Raw genomic sequence first — 23282 nt, 5'->3', positions numbered from 1 at the left:
ACACATAATCAGAATCCTGAATGAACTGAAACTATGGGGATGCTTAAATAAATAACACTAGTTTTAATCTCAATGAAATACATAGTAGAGTTTCTAAAACTAATCTGTTAGAATTCTTTCTACATGAGTCTACCTTCAAAATGACATACTCTTTCAAGGCAGGTTTCAAATGATACCTGGGGGACTTTAAGAATATGCTCTTAGAAATCAGATGGATCTGAAAAGCTCCCCTTTGAAATTTCTAGAATTAAAAAATCAGATAATGAGGGCTAGTCTAGAATTCCATAGCTTCTTTCTGTCCTAATCCTCTAATACTGACTTTGTTTAATTTTCTAAAAACATGGCATCCATCCACAAAGGAACCTTAAAGGCTGTTATCATGAGTGTGAGAAGGGGCAGTTATGGGGACTATGGAATTATCTGATAGTAGAACCTATTTTGAGAAGTAGGAATAATGGTCAGGGAAGGCCTTTCTGAAGAATACTCATTTGATAATTTTTTTTTTTTTTTTTTGAGACAGAGTTTCGCTCTGTTGCCCAGACTGGAGTGCACAATCTGGCTCACTGCAACTTCTGCCTCCCAGGATCAAGCAATTCTCCTGCCTCAGTCTTCCAAGTAGCTGGGATTACAGGCACACACCACCATGCCCTGCTAATATATATATTTTTAACTTAGTAGAGTCAGGGTTTCACCATGTTGGTCAGGGTGGTCTCAAACTCCTGACCTCAGTTGATCCACCTGCCTCCAAAGTGCTGGGATTACAGGTGTGAGCCACTGCACCTAGCCCATTTGATGATTTTCATAAAGAAACATAGGTTTGCCTAATAAATAATAGATATTTTAGTTTTGTTTTTGAAAATCATATTCACTATTCAGAATTTTAAATACAACTACCTTTTGCATAACTGCTGAGGAAAGAGTAAATAAAGCATTCTTAATTTAGAAAAGCGTAAGATGGAAGTAATATAATAAATTACACATATAAGAAGATTGTAGGAAAAATATTAAGAAAAGTTAAGATAATCATATAAACAAGCTTAAAAACATATATTTTTGATTAAGAAAGTAATTCATGGTCATTAAAGATAATTTTATAAACATGGAAAAAATTAACACGTAGAAATTATCAAAAAGGCAAAAACCACATTAGCATTTTCTTCAGTTTTACCAAGGTCAGGCTACTGTTTTATATTCATGTTGTCTGTAAACATCATTTTCAATGCCTGCATAATTTTTCACTGAGTGAATTATCATCATTTGCTTAATACTCCTGTATTGGACATTTTGGTGGTTTTATTTTTTCACTATTGGTAAATATTATTACTAGGAACATTATCAGATATACAGTCTTTTCCATGGTTAGGACTATTTCTTTTGATAAGATTCTTGGAAGCGTGATTGCTGGGTCAAAAGTTATACACACTTTAAAAATTCTTTCAGGCTGGGCACAGTGGCTCAACACCTGTAATCCCAGCACTTTGGGAGGCCAAGGCAGGTGGATCACCTGAGGTCATGAGTTTGAGACCAGCCTGGCCAACATGGTGAAACTCTGTCTCTACTAAAAATATAAAAAATAGTGGGGCCTGATGGCACACACCTGTAGTCCCAGCTACTCGGGGGACTGAGGCAGGAGAATCACTTGAACTCAGGAGGCAGAGGTTGCAGTAAGCCGAGATCATGCCACTGCACTCCAGCCTGGGCAACAGAGAGACTCCGTCTCCAAAACAAACAAACAAAAAAACACCTCTTTTAGCCCGGCATGGTGATGCACACCTGTAGATCCAGCTACTCAGGAGGCTGAGGCAAGAGGATCATGTAAGCCCAGGAGTTTAAGGCTGCAGTGAGCTATAATCACACTACTGCACTCCAGCCTGGGTAATAGAGTGAGACCCTCATCTCTAAAAACAACAAACAAAACTCTCTTGATACATATTACCAAAATAATTTATAAAAGAATTATATCAACTTACGTTATTTCTAGTGATCTATGACAGAACAATTATATTACTGCTAATCTTTGTGTCATTATTATTTGAGACAAGGTCTTACTCTGCCACCCCGGCTGGAGCACAGTGGCTCGATCACAGCTCACTGCAACCTCTGCCTTTCAGGCTTAAGGAATCTTCCTACCTCAGTCTCCCAAGTAGCTGGGACAAGTGTGTGCCACCACGCCTGGCTAATTTTGGTATTTTTTTGTACAGATGGGGTTTTGCTATGTTTCTCAGGCTGGACTTGAACTCCTGGCCTCAAGCAACCTCCTGCCTGAGCCTCCCAAAGTGCTGGGATTATAGGTGTGAACTACCATGCCTAGCCTGTATAATTATTTTTAAAAGTATTTTTCTAGTTATAGCATCAATATATGGCTACACCTGCTGTTAAATTTAATAAACATAGTTCTGTTGATCTTACCCGATTTTTATTTTATTCTTAGTACAATGGCCAAATATTGGAGAGATTTTTAAAGAGGATTTTATTTCAAAATTGTTTGACTGACAAGAAGTTTCCATGTAACCTTTCCCCAGCTTTTCCCAATAGCAGTAGTTTGCATAATCCTAATGCATTGTCAAAATCAGGAAATTGATGCTGATACAACATTATTAACTTGGGTACAGATCTTATTCAGATTTCACCAAGTTTTCCAGGCAGTCTTTTATTTATTTATTTAGCATAGTTCTGTAAAACTTTATCACATGTGTAGGTTCACGTAATTACCACCACAAATAGAACACAAGAGTGAATACATCACACAGAAGAAACTCCATCATGTTACCACTTAAGATTCACAACTGCCCACATATCCTAATCACTAAAAACCACTTATCTGTTTTCTATTACAATTTATCACCCCTAAAATGTTATAGAAATGGAATCATACAGTATTCCATGCTTTGAAAGTGGCTATTTAACTCAGCATCCATCCAAGCTGTTGGGTGTTATCAATAGTGAATTCCTGAAATGTTGAGAGCTAAACGACAAAACTCTTAGAAGAAAACATAAAGAAAAATATTAATGACATTGGATTTGGCAATGATTTTTTGGATATGACACCAAAGTCCCAGGCAACAAAAGGAAAAATAGCTTTCATTAAAATTAAAAACTTCTGTGCATCAAAGGTCCCTATTAATAGAATAAAAAGACAATCCACAGGATAGAAGAAAATATTTTCAAATCATATCTGATAAAATATTAATATCCAGAATATACAGAAAACTTAAACCTGAGCAATAAAAAATAGCACCAAGCAACCTAATGAAAAAATGGGTCTGGGAGCACAGGGATCAATTTGTTCCACCCACCATAGCCAGTGGCCATACACACCATTGGAGGACCTGAGTTATACCCAATCTGCAGCTTGCACCAGTGGAGCCTGCAAGCGTTTTTTATTTGGAGGCCTGGGGATCCACCTGCCCTGCTCACCACTGCCAGTGCCTATGCACACCATCAGAGGGCCTGAGGATGGGTCTGACCTGTCCACTGCCACCACCACCACCAGTGCCCCAGAATGTTGTCTAAGGACCCAGGCACTGGGTTGTCTAAGGACCCGTGCAACTGGCACCTAAACGCACCATTGGAGTCATAAGGATAGGTCAGACCTGCCTACCACCTTCACCAGTGCTTGCATGCATCATTTAGAAGCCTAGGGATCAACTCACCCCAACTGCCATTGCCAATGTATATACATGTTGTTCAGCAGCCTGGAGATTGATCTGCCCCACCTACTACTACTGATGCTCACATATAACCTTGAGGGGTCTGGGGATTGTTCTGCCCTGCCTGACACCATTGGCACTTGTGCATGTCTTTCAGGGACCTGATAATAGACTTGTCCTGCCCATCACTCCCACCCATGTGGATTTACTGAAGACCTTGGTACTGGCCTGCCCAACCTGCCACTGGCACTGGCACCCACACATGTGTGCCACCTGGGGGCCTGGGGATGGGCCAGTTCAGCCCACCACTGCAATTGCTGGTGCCCATGTCAGGCCTGAGGACCTGACACCCATCTGGCCCACTCCTGCCACTGCCAGCACCCAAGCAAGCCACCTGGAGGCCCAAGAACTGGTCCACTCAGGCCTACTACTACTAGGCTGCCAGGGGGCCAGCTGCATGCTTAGCCAGCTGTCCCCACCACTGGTGTCCAGGGACCAGCCTGCCTGGTTCTCCTGTCTGCAACAAAGCCCCACCATAGCCTTCAATAACAACCACAGTCTAAGCCACTGAAAAACTCAGAGACATCACTGATGCTGATTATAGCTGAAGATATCATGCAGAGACTACACTACTGTGCCCATCCAGAATTAAAGCCAAAGCAACTACCCAGCCAACACTGAAGATATACCCAAAGGAAAATGTCTTCCACTATGAAAGCCAATCTATACAACTGAAAGAAGCAACTTTTATACCAGATGCACAGACACCAATGTAAAGACACAGGAAACATGGAAAAGTGAGGAAACGGCCAGGTACAATGGCTCAAACCTGTAATCCCAGCACTTTGGGAGGCCAAGGTGGGTGGATCACAAGGTCAGGAGTTCAAGACCAGCCTGGCCAACATGGTGAAACCCTGTCTCTACTAAAAATACAAAAAATTAGCTGGGCATGGTGGTAAGTGCCTGTAATCCCAGCTACTCAGGAGGCTGAGGCAGAGAATTGCTTGAACTGGGGGGGGCGGAGATTGCAGTGAGCTAAGATCATGCCACTACACTCCAAACTGAATGACAGAGTGAGACTCCATCTCAGAAAAAAAAAAAAAAAAAAGGCAAGGAAACATGACTCCTTCAAAGGAACACAGTAATTCTCAGTAACAGATCCCAACAACAACAACAACAACAAAAATCTAAGAAATGTCTGAAAAAGACTTGAAAATAATGATATTAAAGAAACTCAGAGAGGGAGGAGAAAAAAAGAAACTTAATGGGATACAAGAGAACACAAATAAACAATAAAAAGAAATTAGGAGAACAATTCAACATCTGAATAAGAGATTTAACAAACCGATAGTTTTTTTTTTAAAAAAAGGTCAAACAGAAATCTTCCAACTGAAGAATTCAATGCATAAAATAAAAAATACAATTAAGAGCTTTAACAATGGACTAGATCGAGCAGAAGAAAGAATTTCTGAACTCAAAGACAGGTTTTTTTTTTTGTTTGTTTGTTTGTTTTTGCAATAACCCATTCAAACAAACAAAAAGAATAAGAAAGAATGAAGAAAGCCTATATGACGTATGGGATACCATGAAGCAACCAGATATTTGAATTTTTAGGGTTCCAGAGAAGAGATGGGCAAAGACATAGACAATTTAACAAAGTAATCGCTGAAAAATTCCCAAGTCTTGCAAGATGTATAGATATCCAGATACAGGAAGCTCAATGATCTCCAAATAGATTCAACCCAAAAAGGTTTTCTCCAAGGCACATGAATTTCAAACTGTCAAAAAAATGAAGGCAAAAACAAAATTCTAAAAACAGCAAGAGAAAAGCATCAAGTCACATATAAGGGAATCTTCCTCATACTAACAGTGGATTTCTCAGCAGAAACCTAATAGGCCAGGAGAGAATGAGATGATATAGTCAAGGTTCTAAAAGAAAAAAAAAACAAAACAGTCAGTGTGGAATGCAATACTTAGCAAAGCTATCTTTCAAAAATACAGAAATAAAGTCATTCCCAGATAAGCAAAAACTGGGGGAATTCATCACCAATAGATCAGCCCTACAAGAAATGCTTAAGGAAGTCCTACATCTGGAAGTGATGTCTACCTAAATGAAAACACACTAAAGCATAAAACTCAATGGTATATCAATAACACAAAGAAGGAAGAGAAAGGAGTCAAATGTTACCACTACAAAAAACCACCAAACTGCAAACAGTAAGATAAATAATAGGAGAGAATGAAGGAACAAAGGATACGCAAAAGAATCAGAAAAAAATTAACAGAATGACAGGAATAGTCCTCACCTATAAATAATAACCTTGAATGTAATGTAAATGAATTAAGTTTTCCACTTAAATGATATTGACTGGCTGAGTGGATTAAAGAAAGACACAATCCAACTATATATTGCCTACAAGAAACTCACTTCACTTGTGAAGATACATGCAGATTCACAGAGAAGGCATATGAAAAGATATTCCACACAAATGAAGTCAAAGTGAGCGGGAGTAGCTATTCTTATGGTAGGTAAAACAGACTTTAAATAAAAAACCATAAAAAGAGACAAAGAAATTCATTATAGGGCCGGGCGCGGTGGCTCACGCCTGTAATCCTAGCACTTTGGGAGGCTGAGGCGGGTGGATCACGAGGTCAAGAGATCGAGACCATCCTGGTCAACATGGTGAAACCTCGTCTCTACTTAAAAATACAAAAAATTAGCTGGGCATGGTGGTGCGTGCCTGTAATCCCAACTACTCAGGAGGCTGAGGCAGGAGAATTGCCTGAACCCAGGAGGTGGAGGTTGCGGTGAGCCGAGATCGCACCATTGCACTCCAGCCTGGGTAACAAGAGTGAAACTCCACCTCCAAAAAAAAAAAAAAAAGAAAAGAAATTCATTATATAATAGTAAAGAAATCAGTTCAGCAAGAGGATATAACATTATTTAGAAATGTTATAAGCACTAAACACTGGAGCACCCAGATATGGAAAGCAAATATTATTATATCTAAAGGGAGAAATAGACCTCAATAAAAATAATAGTTGGACAGTTCAACACCCCACTCTCAGCACTGGACAGAACTCTAGACAGAAAATCAACAAAGAAACATTGGATTCAAACTGCACTTCAGACTAAATGATCCTGACAGACATTTACAAAACATTTTGCCTCTGAGGAGGCAACACCACACATCTACAACCATCTGATTTTTGACAAACCTGACAAAAACAAGCAATGGGGAAAGGATTCCCTGTTTAATAAATGGTGTTGGGAAAACTGGCTGGGCATGTGCAGAAAGCAGAAACTGGACTCCTTCCTGATACCTTACACTAAAATTAACTCCAGATGGGTTAAAGATGTAAACATAAGACCTAACACCATAAAAACCCTAGAAGAAAACCTAGACAAAACCATTCAGGACATAGGCGTAGGCAAGGACTTCATGACTAAAACACCAAAAGCATTGGCAACAAAAGCCAAAATAGACATATGGGATCTAATTAAACTCCAGAGCTTCTGCACAGCAAAAGAAACAATCATTAGAGTGAACCAGCAACCAACAGAATGGGAAAAAGATTTTGCAATCTACCCATCTGACAAAGGGCTAATATCCGGAATCTATAAAGAACTAAAACAGATTTACAAGAAAAAAACAAATGCATTCAAAAGTAGGCGAAGGATATGAACAGATGCTTTTCAAAAGAAGACATATATGAGGCCATCACACATATGAAAAATACTCATCATCACTGGTCATTAGAGAAATGCAAATCAAAACCACACTGAGATACCATCTCACCAGTTAGAATGGCGATCATTAAAAAATCTGGAGACAAGGGGATGCTGGAGAGGATGTGGAGAAATAGGAACACTTTTCCACTGTTGGTGGGAGTGTAAATTAGTTCAACCATTGTGGAAGACAGTGTGGTGATTCCTCAAGGACCTAGAAATAGAAATTCCATTTGACCCAGCAATCCCATTACTGGGTATATATCCAAAGAATTATAAATTGTTCTATTATAAAGACACATGCACACGTATGTTCATTGTGGCACTGTTTACAATAGCAAAGACCTGGAACCAACCCAAATGCCCATCAATGATAGACTGGACAGGGAAAATGTGGCACATATACACCATGGAATACTATGCAGCCATAAAAAACGATGAGTTCATGTCTTTTGTAGGGACATGGATTAACCTGGAAACAATTATTCTCAGCAAACTGACACAAGAACAGAAAACCAAACACCGCATGTTCTCACTCATAGGTGAGTGTTGAACAGTGAGAACACATGGACACAGGGAGGGGAGCATCACACACCAGGGTCTGTTGGCAGAGACTAGGGGAGGGACAGCGGTGGGGTAGGGAGTTGGGGAGGGATAACATGGGGAGAAATGCCAGATACAGGTGATGGGGACAGAGGCAGCAAACCACATTGCCATGTATGTACCTATGCAACAATCCTGCATGTTCCTCACATGAACCCCAGAACCTAAAGTGCAATAATAATAATAATAAAATACGGCCAAACTGAATCCAGCAGCACATCAAAAAGCTTATCCACCACAATCAAGTTGGCTTTTACAACTGGGATGCAAGGCTGGTTCAACATATACAAATCAATAAATGTAATCCATCACATAAACAGAACCAACGATAAAACCCACATGATTATCTCAATAGATGCAGAAAAGGCCTTTGATAAAATTCAACACCCCATCATGCTAAATGCCAGTAGGAAACCCTGATCTTAAACTTTTAGCCTCTAGAAGTGTAAAGAAATAAATTTCTGTTTTTTAAGTCACCTGTTCTATGGTTATTTTGTTATGATCACCTAAGCTGACTAATAATAACATGTATGCTGAAAACATACACGTTAAGCAAATGGATGGCAGATAGTGGAAGTCTAGTTTCTTATTCTTAAGGTAGGAGATTATAGATAAGCAAGGAAGGAGTCCAGAATAATTAATGTGATCATAGATTAGGGTTGAAGCCATCTGTGTAAACTCACATTTAGCTTAATATAAATACATATAGTTAAATACAGAAAAATTTATAGATATGCTTGGACTAGTACACACACATGTTTCCTTGCTCTGACAGCTGAGAGGAAAACAACTAAACAGCAATAAGCACACCTAGTACCACGATCTTGGTTTCTAATACCATTCTCTAATAAAAGAACCAAAAGGGCCCAGAGCTCCTAGAAGAAATGCCTGATTCTAGGACTGAGAACATAAGGTGTTGCAGGTGCTATGATGCAGGAAATATATAAGATTAGTTTGGAGCATCTTATAGTGCCAGTAAGACAGTGTTAATAACAAAGAAAACACCAAAACCACCAAACAATAAAACCCCACAATGATGAGAGAATGTCAAAGAGATACAGGGGCTGACTAAAATAGCTCCCAATAAATAAATTAGTGTTGGATTATAACTCAAAACACAAAATAAATATCCATGAGTCCATATTGATATAAATAAATGACTGAATAAATAAATAAATAAATCAGGGATAAGACAAGTCTGCCATAATAGAAGAATTTCAAAAATATTTATGCAGGCACTCCTTTCTTTAAGAAGGTAAAGTATAACTGTACAGAGTGACTCACTTCCAAGGAGAACAACATGGACAGGGAGAATAAAGAGGAACTTTACAGTAGAGGATCACGATCACAAGCCAGGTGATGAAGGGTAACAGCAGTGACATGTCATATTGATTGTATGCGCCCTTGATGATTACATGCAATGAGAATGTCACTTTACTTCTGTGATCTTCCTGCCTGAAACACCTAACTCCAGGCTAATTATGAGAAAAATCTCAGGTGAATCCCAGTGGATTGACATTTTCCAAAATATCTGAGCAGCAATCTTCAACATTTTCAAGGGCATCAGAAGCCATGAAAGTCTAGAAATGATCACAATTAAGAACATAAAGAGACAAGACAACTAAATATCATGTGCTATTCCTGGTGGGATTCCGGAATAGAAAATGAACATTAGCTGAGGAAATGTAAAGAAAATATGAGTATCGGTTCAGTAACTATGACAAATACACAAGAGTAAGATATTTATAACAGGGAAAACTAGGTGTGGGATGACTAGGAACTCCCTGTACTATCTTTGTCGTTTCTGTAAAACTAAAACTGTTCTAAAAGAAAAAGGTTTTTAAAAAAGTGAATGAATGCAAGCTGAGGACATATAAACCTTATAATTAAAAAATTCTTTCAAAATCTATAAATATAAAATAAAAGGAACATGGTATTGCCATCAGTATTTCAAGTGTAGATAAATAGCTGGATATTTTTGTGCTCTTTTATTTGTTAAACATAGTGAATAGAGGAATATTTAACTGTTCCACACTGGTTTTACATTCTACTATGGTTACTATGTTAAATAAAAAGTGAGCATACTTATATACAGAATCGAAAATAAAATTTAATAAAAAAGAAAAAAAAGCATGAAATATCTCCAGGTCACAGAAAACTAAAAAGTTAAACACAAAATTTGTTACATAACCAAATAGAATGTCTGAAAATAAGTGACATGTAGAACTCAGTGAGTCAGTTTAATACCATATTAGAAATAATTTCCCAGGTTCAATGGCTCCCACCTGTAATCCCAGCACTTTAGGAGGCTGAGGTTGGTGGATCACTTGAGCCCAGAGGTTTGAGACTAGCCTGTGAAACGTGGCAAGACCTGGTCTCTACAAAAAAAAAAAAAAAAAAAAAAAATTAGTCAAGTGTGGTGGTGTGTGTCTGTAGTCCCAGCTACTTGGGAGGATGAGGTGGGAGGATCACTTGAACCCAGGATATTGAGGCTGCTTGAATCCAGAAGGCTAAGCCATGATTGCACCACTGCACTGCAGCTTCAGTGACAAGAGTGAGACCTCGTCTCAAAAGAAACAAAGAATGTTAAAAAGAAATTATTTTAGTGACCTAAAGGAGAAATATCTGAGCCAAACATGGCACAGAGAGACAAAAAGAGAGAATATATTGATAAGAGGGTAAACGTGATGGCAGACGAATCAGATGGCCTAATATAAGTTGAAATGGAATTCCAGGAGATAGAATGAGCACATGTTTATTTGGAATCCCAGAGGAAAGGGAGAAAAATGATGAGGCACAGACAATATTTGAAAAGACATGGCTAATAATTTTCAGAAGATTGTGGAAACCCCAAACCACAGATTCATAAAGTCAAATAATTCCAAGCAGAATAAATACGTTTTAAAATTCACATTTAAATACATCATAGTAAAACTGCAGAACAAAAGACAAAGAAAAATCTCAAAAGCAGCCAGAGGAGAAAAGATGGATTATTTACTTATTCAACATCTCTTGTAACCTGCAGTACCCTACTTTTTACTCTAGCCAATTCTGGCAACACGCTTCACACATTTGTAACCTATTAGGGTCTCACATCAACTCTAGCATCACAAGCTTTATTCCTTCTCCGTCAAGGCCCGTCTATCCCTGCATCTTGGCTGCCCGTGGAAACCTATTCTGCAGTTAGATATGCACAACTGAAAAGTACAAGAAGTTAACAAGCCGGGGGGAACCTCTAACTAATGGGGGCTGGGAACCTTTCTTTTCCTTTGTGAGGCTAACTCTGAGGCATTTTCTGTTATTCTGTTGGACAATTTTAAGACGCATTTCACATGGCTTCTTGGAGGGGCTCAGCGAGATTGTGCTCTAGTGGGAAAAATTGTATCTCTTGTTTCCTAACCACTTTTCCTCATCCTCCATTCTTACTTCCTGGTATCGCCTCCAAAAATAAACTACAAGTACATTTCTGGTGAACCCAGGCTAAGATGCTTTCAAAGGAATAACAGGCAGAAAGATGGTTTCCTAACAGCAACAGTGGAGGTAAGGAGCCGGTGAAACAGTATCTTTAAAACACCCAGACAGAGAAACTGCTAACTGGCAACTGAAAAGAGGAATATACAACAGGCAGAACAAATAGAAAGCAAATCTAAGAATATATTGTGCCTATATTAGATGAAAATGAACTTAATGCTCTAATTTAAAGACACAAAATTCCAGTCAAGATAAAAAAAAAACAAAAAAAACCCTCAACTTTATAGTGTTTATAAGACACACGTTAAAAATGTAAGTCTGGTTTGAGTTGCTGTTTTAAAAAAAACTGTAAGGATACAGGAAACTGAAAGGAAAGCAGAAAGAATGTATACCCACATACAAATATTCACCCCCCAAATCTGGTCTAGCTATATCAGAAAAACACATTGTAAAACAAAGCATTTCTAAAGATAAAGTTGGTCATCACTTTGCTTCATTTCATCATTGTGGATGATTGATCAAACTGTAGTTTCAAAATAATCCCCTCAAACTGCTCGTTTGGAAAAAACAAACATGCTGATTTGGTTATGGCAATCATCTTGGAGGCAGTGACACCTAACTATTCCCTCTAAAGTTGATTACAAAATGAAACAACTGGTTGCTTATCCTTTTGATTGATCAATCTGTCCCTTGTGAATTTGATTACCATGAGATAGGATAACATACTATTAAAAAATCAGACAGCTCTTGACTCACTAAGATGTAAACAATCCTATAAGAAATTAAGAGTCAGCTAACTCTTCATTTTAGATTTTTCTTTAGTACATTTTAATTGTAACAGAAGACAAAATTTAAATATTGAAAGAGGTAAATTTGTAACAAAAAGAAAGGATTTATTTATTCACTGTATTGCACCTTTAGAAAATTCATTTGTCTCCAAGTGATAAAGAATTCAATAAGTGATTAGCCAGATTTTTGATATGGATGCTGAAGGAACATCTCTAAAGCATCTTAATGGTCAGCCTCTTCATGAAAAATGAGGTTAATAGAAAATAGGCCCTATATACCAATAATATACAAGCAGAGAGCCAAATCATGAGTGAACTCCCATTCACAATTGCTACACAGAAAATAAAATACCTAGTGTAAGGCCGGTCGCCTTGCCAGGAGCTCGGACACACCCCCCTCCCTCGCTGGGAACTTGGACACGCCCCCCCCCCCCCCCCCCCGCCCCGCGACACACACAGCACCTAGCTCTCCCTTAAAGAACCCCGCCAAAATTTAAAGGAAGCCCTACCAGGACTTGCCTGATAGTATTTTGTCCCGTCCGGGCCCCACTCCCCTTGGGCTGCCCGCTCACCGGAAATCCCGCCTACCTGCCAATAGCAGCTTGTACGTCCACGTCCTGCTCTCCCACAACCAAGCAAACGCCTCCACTCCCTATAAAACCCCACGTCTGAGAGGAATCCGTGCGACTTCTCCAGCCCCTCCTGTCGGACCACAGAACCTTGCCCAGGAGCGGAATAAATTCGCATTGGATCTTCTTGTGCTGGCCTCAGTTTCTACTTTTTAAACTTGGCAAGAACCCAAGAACCCTTACACCTAGGACTACAACTTATAAGGAACATGAAGGACGTCTTCAAGGAGAACTACAAACTACTGCTCAAGGAAGTAAGAGAGGACACAAACAAATGGAAAAAAATTCCATGCTCATGGATAGGAAAAATCAGTATCATGAAAATGGCCATACTGCCCAAAGTAATTTATAGATTCCATGCTATCTCCATCCAGCTACCATTAACTTTCTTCAAAGAACTAGAAAAAACTTCTTTAACTTTTATATGGAACCAAAAAAGAGCCCAAATAGCCAAGACGATCCTAAGCAAAAAGAACGAAGCTGGAGGCATAACGTTACCTGACTTCAAACTATACTACAGGGCTACAGTAACCAAAACAGCATGGTACTGGTACCAAAACAGAGATATAGACCAATGGAACAGAAAAGAGGCCTCACTGGCTGGGCATGGTGGCTCATGCCTGTAATCCCAGCACTTTGGGAGGCCGAGGTGGGCGAATCACCTGAGGTCAGGAGTTTGAGACCAGCCTGGCCAACATAGTGAAAACCCGTCTCTACTAAAAATACAAAAAATTAGCTGGTGTGGTGGCATATGCCTGTAATCCCAGCTACTCAAGAGAGTAGCCTGAACCCAGGAGGTGGAGGTTGCAGTGAGCTGAGATCATGCCATTGCACTCCAGCTTGCGAAACAAGAGCAAAATGCTGTCTCAAAAAGAAAGAAAGAAATAAAAAGGCCTCAGAAATAACACCACATATCTACAACCATCTGATCTTTGACAAACCTGACAAAAACAAGCAATGGGGAAAGCCTTCCCTATTTAATAAATGATGCTGGAAAAACTGGCTAGCCATATTCAGAAAACAGAAACTGGTCCCCTTCCTTACATCTTATACAAACATTAATTCAAGATGGATTAAAGGCTTAAACATAAAACCTGAAACCATAAAAACCCTAGAAGAAAACCTAAGTAATACCTTTCAGGACATAGGCATGGGCAAAGACTTCATGACCAAAACAGTGAAAGCAATGGCAACAAAAGCCAAAATTGACAAATGGGATCTAATTAAACTAAAGAGCTTCTGCTCAGCAAAATAAACTAACATCAGAGTGAACAGGCAACCTACAGAATGGGAGAAAATTTTTGCCATCTACACATCTGACAAAGGGCTGATATCCAGAATCTACAAGAAAACAAATTTATAAGAAAAAAACAAACAGCCCCATCAAAAAGTGGGCGAAGGATATGAACAGACACTTCTCAAAAGAAGACATTTATGCTGCCAGCAAACATGAAAAAAAGCTCATCACTGATCATTAGAGAAATGCAAATCAAAACCATAACAAGATACCATCTCGCACCAGTTAGAATGGCGATCATTAAAAAGTCTGGAAACAACAGATGCTGGTGAGGATGCAGAGAAATAGAAACCCTCTTACACTGTTAGTGGTAGTGTAAATTAGTTCAACCATTGTGGGAGACAGTGTGGCAATTCCTCAAGGATCTAGAACCAGAAATACCATTTGACCCAGAAATCCCATTACTGGCTATATACCAAAAGGATTATAAATCATGCTATTATAAAGACACATGCACACGTATGTTTATTACAGCACTGTTTACGAAAGTAAAGACTTGGAACCAACCCAAATGCCCATCAATGATAGATTGGATAAAGAAAATGTGGCATATATATACCATGGAATACTATGTGGCCATAAAAAAACTGAGTTCATGTCCTTTTCAGGGACATGGATGAAGCTGGGAACCATCATTCTCAGCAAAGTAACACAGGAACAGAAAATCAAACACCACATGTTCTAATTCATGAGTGGGAGTTGAACAATGAGAACACATGGACACAGGGAGGGGAACATCACACACTGGGGCCTGTCAGGGGGTGGGAAAAAGGGGAGGGAGGGCATTCAGACAAATAACTAATGCATACGGGGCTTAAAACCTAGATGATGGGTTGATAGGTGCAGCAAACCACCATGGCACATGTATACCTATGTAACAAACCTGCATGTTCTGGCCATGTATCCAAGAACTTACAGTAAAATTTAAAAATAAATAAAAATAAATTTAGAAAAAGAAAATATGAAGAATGTTCAAAATTCTAAAGAAAGGTTTATGATTGTAGAGATCAAGCATAAGTTCAAAACCACTATAATGGCTGAACTAAAAGGGGTCATGAAAATGTATTTAGTTAGATCTGGGCAGCTTAAAATCTTGTCCATTGATTATAAATTATTCATAGTCCTTACAAAAGAAAGGCAGCATATAATCCTTTGGGTATATACCCAGTAATGGGATTTCTGGGTCAAATGGTATTTCTGGTTCTAGATCCTTGAGGAATTGCCACACTGTCTTCCACAATGGTTGAATTAATTTGCACTCCCACTAACAGTTTTTATCTATGATGACACTAATGTTTCTACTTACTATTGAAGGTTCTTCTGCACTCCCGAGCAACTCATCAGAATCTGCATTTTCTGGATCATATGCCCAAACAATGATAGCCTAGAAAATAAAATTTGTTTGCATTTCTTTACATTTTGTACAAATTTCATTTTTAGTTGTGGCAAAACATAACCATAAACATGTTTTTATTTATTTAAAAATTTTTGATTATCCCACTTTTAAAAATAAAAAGCAACAGTGCTTTACATAAGTGAAGGATGTTCACCAAAGGACATAAAAAGAAAGAATTAATACAATCCCTGTACACCCCTTAAGTAGGTAATGTTTACATGTCTTATGAATGCTTATCTTTTGAGATGGAGTTTCGCTTTTGTCACCCAGGCTGGAGTGCAGTGGTGCAATCTCAGTTCACTGCAACCTCCACCTCCCGAATTCAAGCAATTCTCCTGCCTCAGTCTCCTGAGTAGCTGGGATTACAGGCACCCATCACCACACCTGGCTGATTTTTGTATTTTTAGTAGAGACAAGGTTTCACCAGGTTGGTCAGGCTGGTTTTGAACTCCTGACCTCAGGTGATCTGCCCGCTTCGGCCTTCCAAAGTACTGGGATTACAGGAATGAGCCACCATAACCAGCCCATCTTTCTTTATACCCATACATAGACACAGCAACCTCACCCCCACTCACATGCTTTTTATAAAAATGAAATCACCCTATACATGTTACTTGTAAGTTAACATTTGTCACTTGATGCAAGGCTAGTTCAATAGATATAGAACTGTTTTCTTTTTTTTCTTGAGTATTTATTCATATAGGTAAACATTATATTAAAAATACAGCAAAAGTTGTCTCTTGCACCCTGTACACCATTACTCGATTCCCATAAATCCATCTGCACTCCAGAGGTAACTATTATTAGTAAGTTCTTGTTTAGATTCCTATAAAATGTTTGTGCATAACCAAGATGTATTATTTTCATCCCTTCTACACAAATGCTAGCATGCTAAACATATTTTTTCCGAATCTTCTGTTCTTCAGCTAAAGTTATTTTAGAGATCTTTACATATTTTCATTCATTTTTCAGTTGGATATTATTCCAAATTACGGAGGAACTACAATTTATTTAACCAGTAACCTACTAAACATTTGTTTCTAATCTCTTGCAGTTATAATTAATCAATGCTACAATGAGCAACTTCGTACAACTTTGAGCATATTGGTAGGGCACATTCCTAAAAGTGTAATTGTTGAGTCATGGGGTAAATGCATTGTAATTTTCATAGATCCTGGTAAACTGCTTCCTGCAGCAGTTGCACCAATATGCCCTCTCAGTAGCAATACGTGAGAATTCATCTTTCCTCGTGTTCTTTCCCAACATCATGTTTTGCATACATTTGATTACTGCCAGTCTGATGAGTGAAAAATCGTACTGTGGTATAGTTTTTTTAAAAATTATTTATTAATTTATTTTTATTTGAGATGAAGTTTTCCTTTGTCGCCCAGGCTGGAGTGCAATGGCACAATCTCGGCTCACTGCAACCTCCACCTCTCGGGTTCAAGTAATTCTCCTGCCTCAGCTTCCCGAGTAGCTGGGATTACAGGCACCCACCACCACGTCCAGCTATTTTTTGTATTTTTAGTAGGGATGGGGTTTCTCCATGTTGGCCAGGCTGGTCGCGATCTCTTGACCTCGTAATCCGCACACCTCCACCTTCCAAAGTGCTAGGATTACAGACATGAGGCACTGCGCCTGCCCAAACACCATTTTTTATTTGACAACGTTGGATACTTCTTTTTACTACTTTATTCAGAATTTTTGCATGTATTTCAAATATAAGAGAGGTTAACATTTTTTGGAACCATGTCAGGTTTTTGGTTTTAAAGTTATGCTGGATTTATAAATTGAATGTGGAACTTTCTATAATGTTTGCAATGAGCCATAATAGTTTAAATAATAATGATAGGGACTTTATCTTATTCGTTACTGTGTGCCCAGAACCTAGGCTAGAGCTAACAGAGATTAGATATTCAGAGATATGTTGAATGTTGAAATATCATCAGCATCATTTGATCTTTAAAGGTTAGCAAGACCTTATATGAAACCATTTGGTCCTGGTGCCTTTTAAAATATTAATAGTGAAATCACCTTCCCAATCTCTTCTGTGGAGTTTGGCCTTGTCAAGTGCTCTACTTCTTTGGCCAACTCTGTTAATACATACTGCTAGGGAAATCTTCCATCTATATTTAAAAAATCATTGCTGAAGAGTTGCATGTATTATATCTTTTCCATGTCTGTGATTATATCTCCTTCCTCATTCTTAATCTTGTGTATTTCTCTTTAATTAGTCTTTTGAGAGGTTTATTTTACTGGTCCTTTCAAAGACAGTTTTTCCATATATTTAACCTTTGTATTATTTTATTAACTTTAACTTTTATATTTAATCATCTGTTCGTTTTGGTTTATTTTCATCATTCCTTTCATAATTCCTTAAGAACTAGTGTTTTTAAATTTAGTTTATTTATTATTGCCATTTTTGAGACAGGGTTTCACTGTCACCCAGGCTGGAGTGCAGTGACATGATCATAGTTCACTGCAGCCTTGACCTCCTGGGTACAAGCAATCCTCCTGCCTTGGCCTCCCAAGGTGCTGGGATTACAGGCATGAGCCACCACATCCAGTCAGTTTATTTTATTCTATTTTTTTTTTTACTTTAAAATTCCTTAGAACTATAGTTTTGTGTCTAAGAGTGGCTGAAATATATAGCCTTTGAGATGAAATGTTCAAATTTCAATCCATTTCTATATCTGTATATATTTTTCCATGACCTTAGTACAGTGCAGTCATAAAGAATATAGGCTTTTTGGCCAGGCATGGTGGTTCATGCCTGTAATCCCAGCACTTTGGAAGGCCAAGGCGGGTGATCACTTGAGCCCAGGAGTTCGAGACCAGCCTGGGCAACACAAAGAAACCTTGTCTCGGCCGGGCGCGGTGGCTCAAGCCTGTAATCCCAGCACTTTGGGAGGCCGAGGCGGGTGGATCACGAGGTCAAGAGATCGAGACCATCCTGGTCAACATGGTGAAACCCCGTCTCTACTAATACAAAAAATTAGCTGGGCACGGTGGCGCGTGCCTGTAATCCCAGCTACTCAGGAGGCTGAGGCAGGAGAATTGCCTGAACCCAGGAGGCGGAGGTTGCGGTGAGCCGAGATCGCGCCATTGCACTCCAGCCTGGGTATCAGGAGCGAAACTCCGTCTCAAAAAAAAAAAAAAAAAAAAAAAAAAAGAAACCTTGTCTCTACTAAAAATGGAAAAATTAGCTGGGCACGCTGGTGCCTGCCTGTAGTCTCAGCTATTTGATTGGCTGAGGTGAGAGGATCACCTGAGCCCATGATACAGAGGTTGCAGTGAGCTGAGATTGTACCATGCCACTCAACTCCAGCCTGGGCCCTGTCTCAAAAACAAAACAAAACAAAACAAAGCATATATATATAGGGTTTTAATGTTTGTCTTCTTTTTTTAACCTTTTTTTTTTAAAGATTTATGCATATTGTACGTATCAGCAGTACATTCCTTTTTATTGCTAACTAGTATCTCATTCTCTTAACATACCACAGTTCACCTCTTAATAGACATTTGGATTGTTACAAGATTTTCACTTGCAAAATAAAGCTGCTATGAAATTCACTTATGTCTTTTTGTGGATATGTTTTTATTGCTTTTCAGTAAATACCTAGGAATGGAGTTGGTAGGTCATATGGTTTATTTTCAGAAGGAACTGGCAGTTATCCAATGTGGTAGTTACATTTTACATACTCGTCAGCAATTTATAAAATTTAATTGCTTCATCTCCTTGATGATATTTGGTATCACCCTTTTCAATCTTTTTTTTTTTGAGACCGGGTCTGGCTCTGTTGCCCAGGCAGGAATGCACTGGCACAATCTCAACTCACTACAACTTCCACCTCCTTAAAGACTTTTTACATAGCTTAAACCTTCTACTTTTCTATATAAATTTTTGAACTGGGTTGTCATTTTCTATAAAAAACCTTTTGGGGTTCTGTTTGGGACTGCAGTGACTATAAGTTAGTTTGGGGGAAAACTGACATTTTAACAACATTGAGTCTTGATCTGTGAACATTTGTTTTGATCTTCTCTGATTTTTCTTAGTAATGTTTTATAATTTTCAATTTACAGGTCATTCACATACATTACTAAAATTTCTCAAAGTGGCCGGGCACAGTGGCTCATGCCTGAATCTCAGCACTTCAGGCATGGAGGCCAAGGTGGGCGGGTCACCTGAGGTCAGCAATTCAAGACCAACCTGGCCAACATGGTGAAACCACATCTTTGCTAAAAATACAAAAAATTAGCTGGGTGTGGTGGCATGCACCTGTAATTCTAGCTATGCAGGAGGCTGAGGCAGGAGAATCGCTTGAACTCGGGAGGCAGAGGTTGCAATGAGTCGACATAGCACCACTGCACTCCAGCCTGGGTGACAGAGTGAGACTCAGTCTCAAAGAATGAAATGAAATAAAATAAAATAAATAAAATTTCTCAAAGTATGTAATGTACTTGATGCTACTATAAGTGATATTTTAAAATGTTATTTTCTAATTGCTTATGGCTAATATTTTAAAATACAATTATTTTTTCTTCATTGTAAGTCTTGTTCTATTTGACTTAGAATGTTTTTCTTATTTTTTATTTCCATGGGCACACTGTAGTTGTATCTATATAGAGGGTACATGAAATGCTTCAATACAGGCATGTAATGTGACATGATCACACCATGGAGAATGAGGTATCCTTCTCCTGAAGAATTTATCCTTTCTGTTACTGTTTCGGCTATTTTAAAACACACAATTAAATTATTATTAACTATAGTCACCCTGTTGTGCTATCAAATAGGAGGCCTCAGTCATTCTAACTATATTTTTATACTCATTAACTATCCCTCCTTCTCCCAACCCCCCACTACCCTTCCCAGCCTCTGGTAATCATCCTTCTACTCTCTATGTCCATCATTTGATTTGATTTTTAGATCCCACAAATGAGTGGGAACATGTAATGTTTGTTTTCCTGTGCCTGGCTTGTGTCACTTAACACCATGATTTGCAGCTCCATGCATGTTGTTGCAAATGGTAGGATCTCATTCTTTTTTAAGGCTGGATAGTAGTACTTCATTGTGTATATGTACCATATTTTCTTTATTCATTCACTTGTTGATAAAAATTTAGATTGCATCCTGGCTATTATGCATGGTGCTGTAATAAACATGTAATAAACAGATATCTCTTAGATATACTGATTTCATTTCTTGTGGGTATATATACAGCAGTGCATTTCTGGATCATATGGTAGCTTTATTTTTAGTTTTTGTTTTTTTTTTACTTTTTAAAAAATTTTTGGCCGGGCGCGGTGGCTCAAGCCTGTAATCCCAGCACTTTGGGAGGCCGAGGCGGGTGGATCACGAGGTCAAGAGATCGAGACCATCCTGGTCAACATTGTGAAACCCCGTCTCTACTAATACAAAAAAATTAGCTGGGCATGGTGGCGCGTGCCTGTAATCCCAGCTACTCAGGAAGCTGAGGCAGGAGAATTGCCTGAACCCAGGAGGCGGAGGTTGCGGTGAGCCGAGATCGCGCCATTGCACTCCAGCCTGGGTAACAAGAGCGAAACTCCGTCTCAAAAAAAAAAAAAAAAAAAAAAAAAAATTTTTTTATTGCATTTTAGGTTTTGGGGTACATGTGAAGAACATGCAAGATTGTTGCATAGGTACACACATGGCAGTGTGATTTGCTGCCTTCCTCCCCATCACGTATATATTTTTTTGAGACAGAGTCTCACTTTGTCACCAGGCTGGAGTGCAGTGGCACAATCTCGGCTCACTGCAACCTCCAGCTCCCTGGTTCAAGCGATTCTCCTGCCTCAGCCTCCCAAGTAGCTGGGACTATAAGCGTGCGCCACCACGCCCAGCTAATTTTTGTTTTTTTTTTAGTAGAGACAGGGTTTCACTATGTTGGCCAGGATAGCCTCGATCTCTTGACCTCGTGATTCACCCGCCCCGGCCTCCCAAAGTGCTGGGATTACAGGCGTGAGCCACCGCGCCCGGCCTATTTTTAGTTTTTTGAGGAACCTCCAAACTGTTCTCCACAGTGGTTGTACTAATTTTAATTTACATTCCCACCAACAGTGTACATGGGTTCCCTTTTCTACACATTCTCATCAGAATTTGTTATTGCCTGTCTTCTGATTAGCCATTTTAACTGGGGTGGGATAATATCTCATTGTAGTTTCTTTTTTTGTTTGTTTGCTTTCTTTATGTTTTGTTTTTTGAGACAGGGTCTCACTGTGTCACCCAGTCTGGAGGGCAGTGGTGCAATCTTGGCTCACTGCAACCTCTGCCTCTCAGGCTCAAATGATCCTCCTGCCTCAGTCTCCTGAGTAGCTGGGATTACAGGTTATGTGCCACCACACCAGCTAATTTTTGTATTTTTAGTAGAGACAGTTTCACCATGTTGGCCAGGCTGGTCTTGAACTCCTGACCTCAAATGATTGCCCACCTTGGCTTCTGAAAGTGCTGGAATTATAGGTGTGAGCCACTGCTCCCAAGCCTTATGAACATACGTTGTTTTTGTTTCTGTTCCTTCTTTCATCCTTTGACTGTTTTAAATATGAACTAAGTAACATTTTAAATGAATCCTGTATTTCATTTTGAGTAGTATGAACTTTCTCCATTTTTGTGCTTCTATTCCAGGCAATTTGTTTCTTTGTGGTCTACACCTTTTGTTGTGAAGTTATTTATAGAGTTTGTTTTCTCTAAGAATCCTGTAAACTTTTTATTATGGGTCTTGCAATCACTTCTGCCTAGGATCTAAATGTTTGACTGCTTGTAAAGTTATATTTGTATTTATTCTTGGCTGTAGGTTTTTCATCCTCTTGGGCCGTGAAATTAGGATGTTTACCTGAAATCTGGGTAATCCCTTATCTGTTTACAGTCCCCAAAATAGGTGTATCATTTCTTTGCAATTATCCTAAACCAGTGAGTAGAGGTTTACCAGTCCCCATTTTACAGACAGTTATTAATTTTAAAGACTTTTTTTTTTTCTTTTGAGACAGAATCTTGCTCTGTCTCCAGGTTGGAGTGCAGTGGCGTGATCTTGGCTCACTGCAGCCTCCAACTTCCTGGTTCAAGTGATTCTCCGGCTTCAGCCTCCAGAGTAGCTGGGATTACAGGCGCAAGCCACCATGCCCAACTAATTTTTATATTTTTATCAGAGACGGGGCTTCACCATGTTGGCCAGCATGGTCTTGATCTCCTGACCTTGTGATCCACCTGCCTTGGCCTCCCAAAGTGCTGGGATTACAGGTATGAGCTGCCACGCCTGGCCAAGACATTTTCTAAATCCTAACTTCATACAGGGAGATTAGTTTCAGCTCCCTTTACTCCTATAGGCTGAAACTTTCATTCCCTATTCCCATAAAATCATGAAAATACCACTCCTTTGCCACTAGGGCTCATATTCTGTTCCAATTCAATCTTGTAACTCTGGCTTTGAGTGCCTTAATTATTTCTGACCATCAGGAAATTACTTTTCTGTCTTTTAAATTCCATATGCACACATGCACTTGTATTAATGTAAAGATCTGTGAGTGTGTGTACTAGCAGTATATACACATATATTTTCTATAGGCATTTCTATGTGTTTTGAGTGAGAAGGAGTTTTTAATGCATTGAGTCTGTAACATATATTCTACTTCTGTAAGTTCTCCTGTATTTTCTATATATCTTAAAATTCCTTAATTACTGATAAGATTACTTCTTGCTT

General features: G+C 39.0%; 1 protein-coding gene across 1 annotated transcript in view; it reads right to left on the bottom strand.

Moving 5' to 3' along the window:
- Window positions 1-23282, bottom strand: part of CATSPERE (catsper channel auxiliary subunit epsilon) — a 180123-nt gene that overhangs the window by 117108 nt on the left and 39733 nt on the right. Inside the window, exon 7 of the mRNA XM_064383670.1 lies at window positions 15475-15552. Coding sequence (XP_064239740.1) covers window positions 15475-15552 — 78 coding nt within the window. The remainder of the gene's footprint in view (window positions 1-15474; window positions 15553-23282) is intronic.

Source organism: Aotus nancymaae, unplaced genomic scaffold, assembly GCF_030222135.1.
Source record: "Aotus nancymaae isolate 86718 unplaced genomic scaffold, 86718_ANA_hifiasm-v0.15.2.pri h1tg000032l_0, whole genome shotgun sequence".
Taxonomy (NCBI): domain Eukaryota; kingdom Metazoa; phylum Chordata; class Mammalia; order Primates; family Aotidae; genus Aotus; species Aotus nancymaae.
The sequence above is the reverse complement of the archived record's forward strand: the minus strand, read 5'-3'. Positions and strand labels throughout refer to the sequence as shown.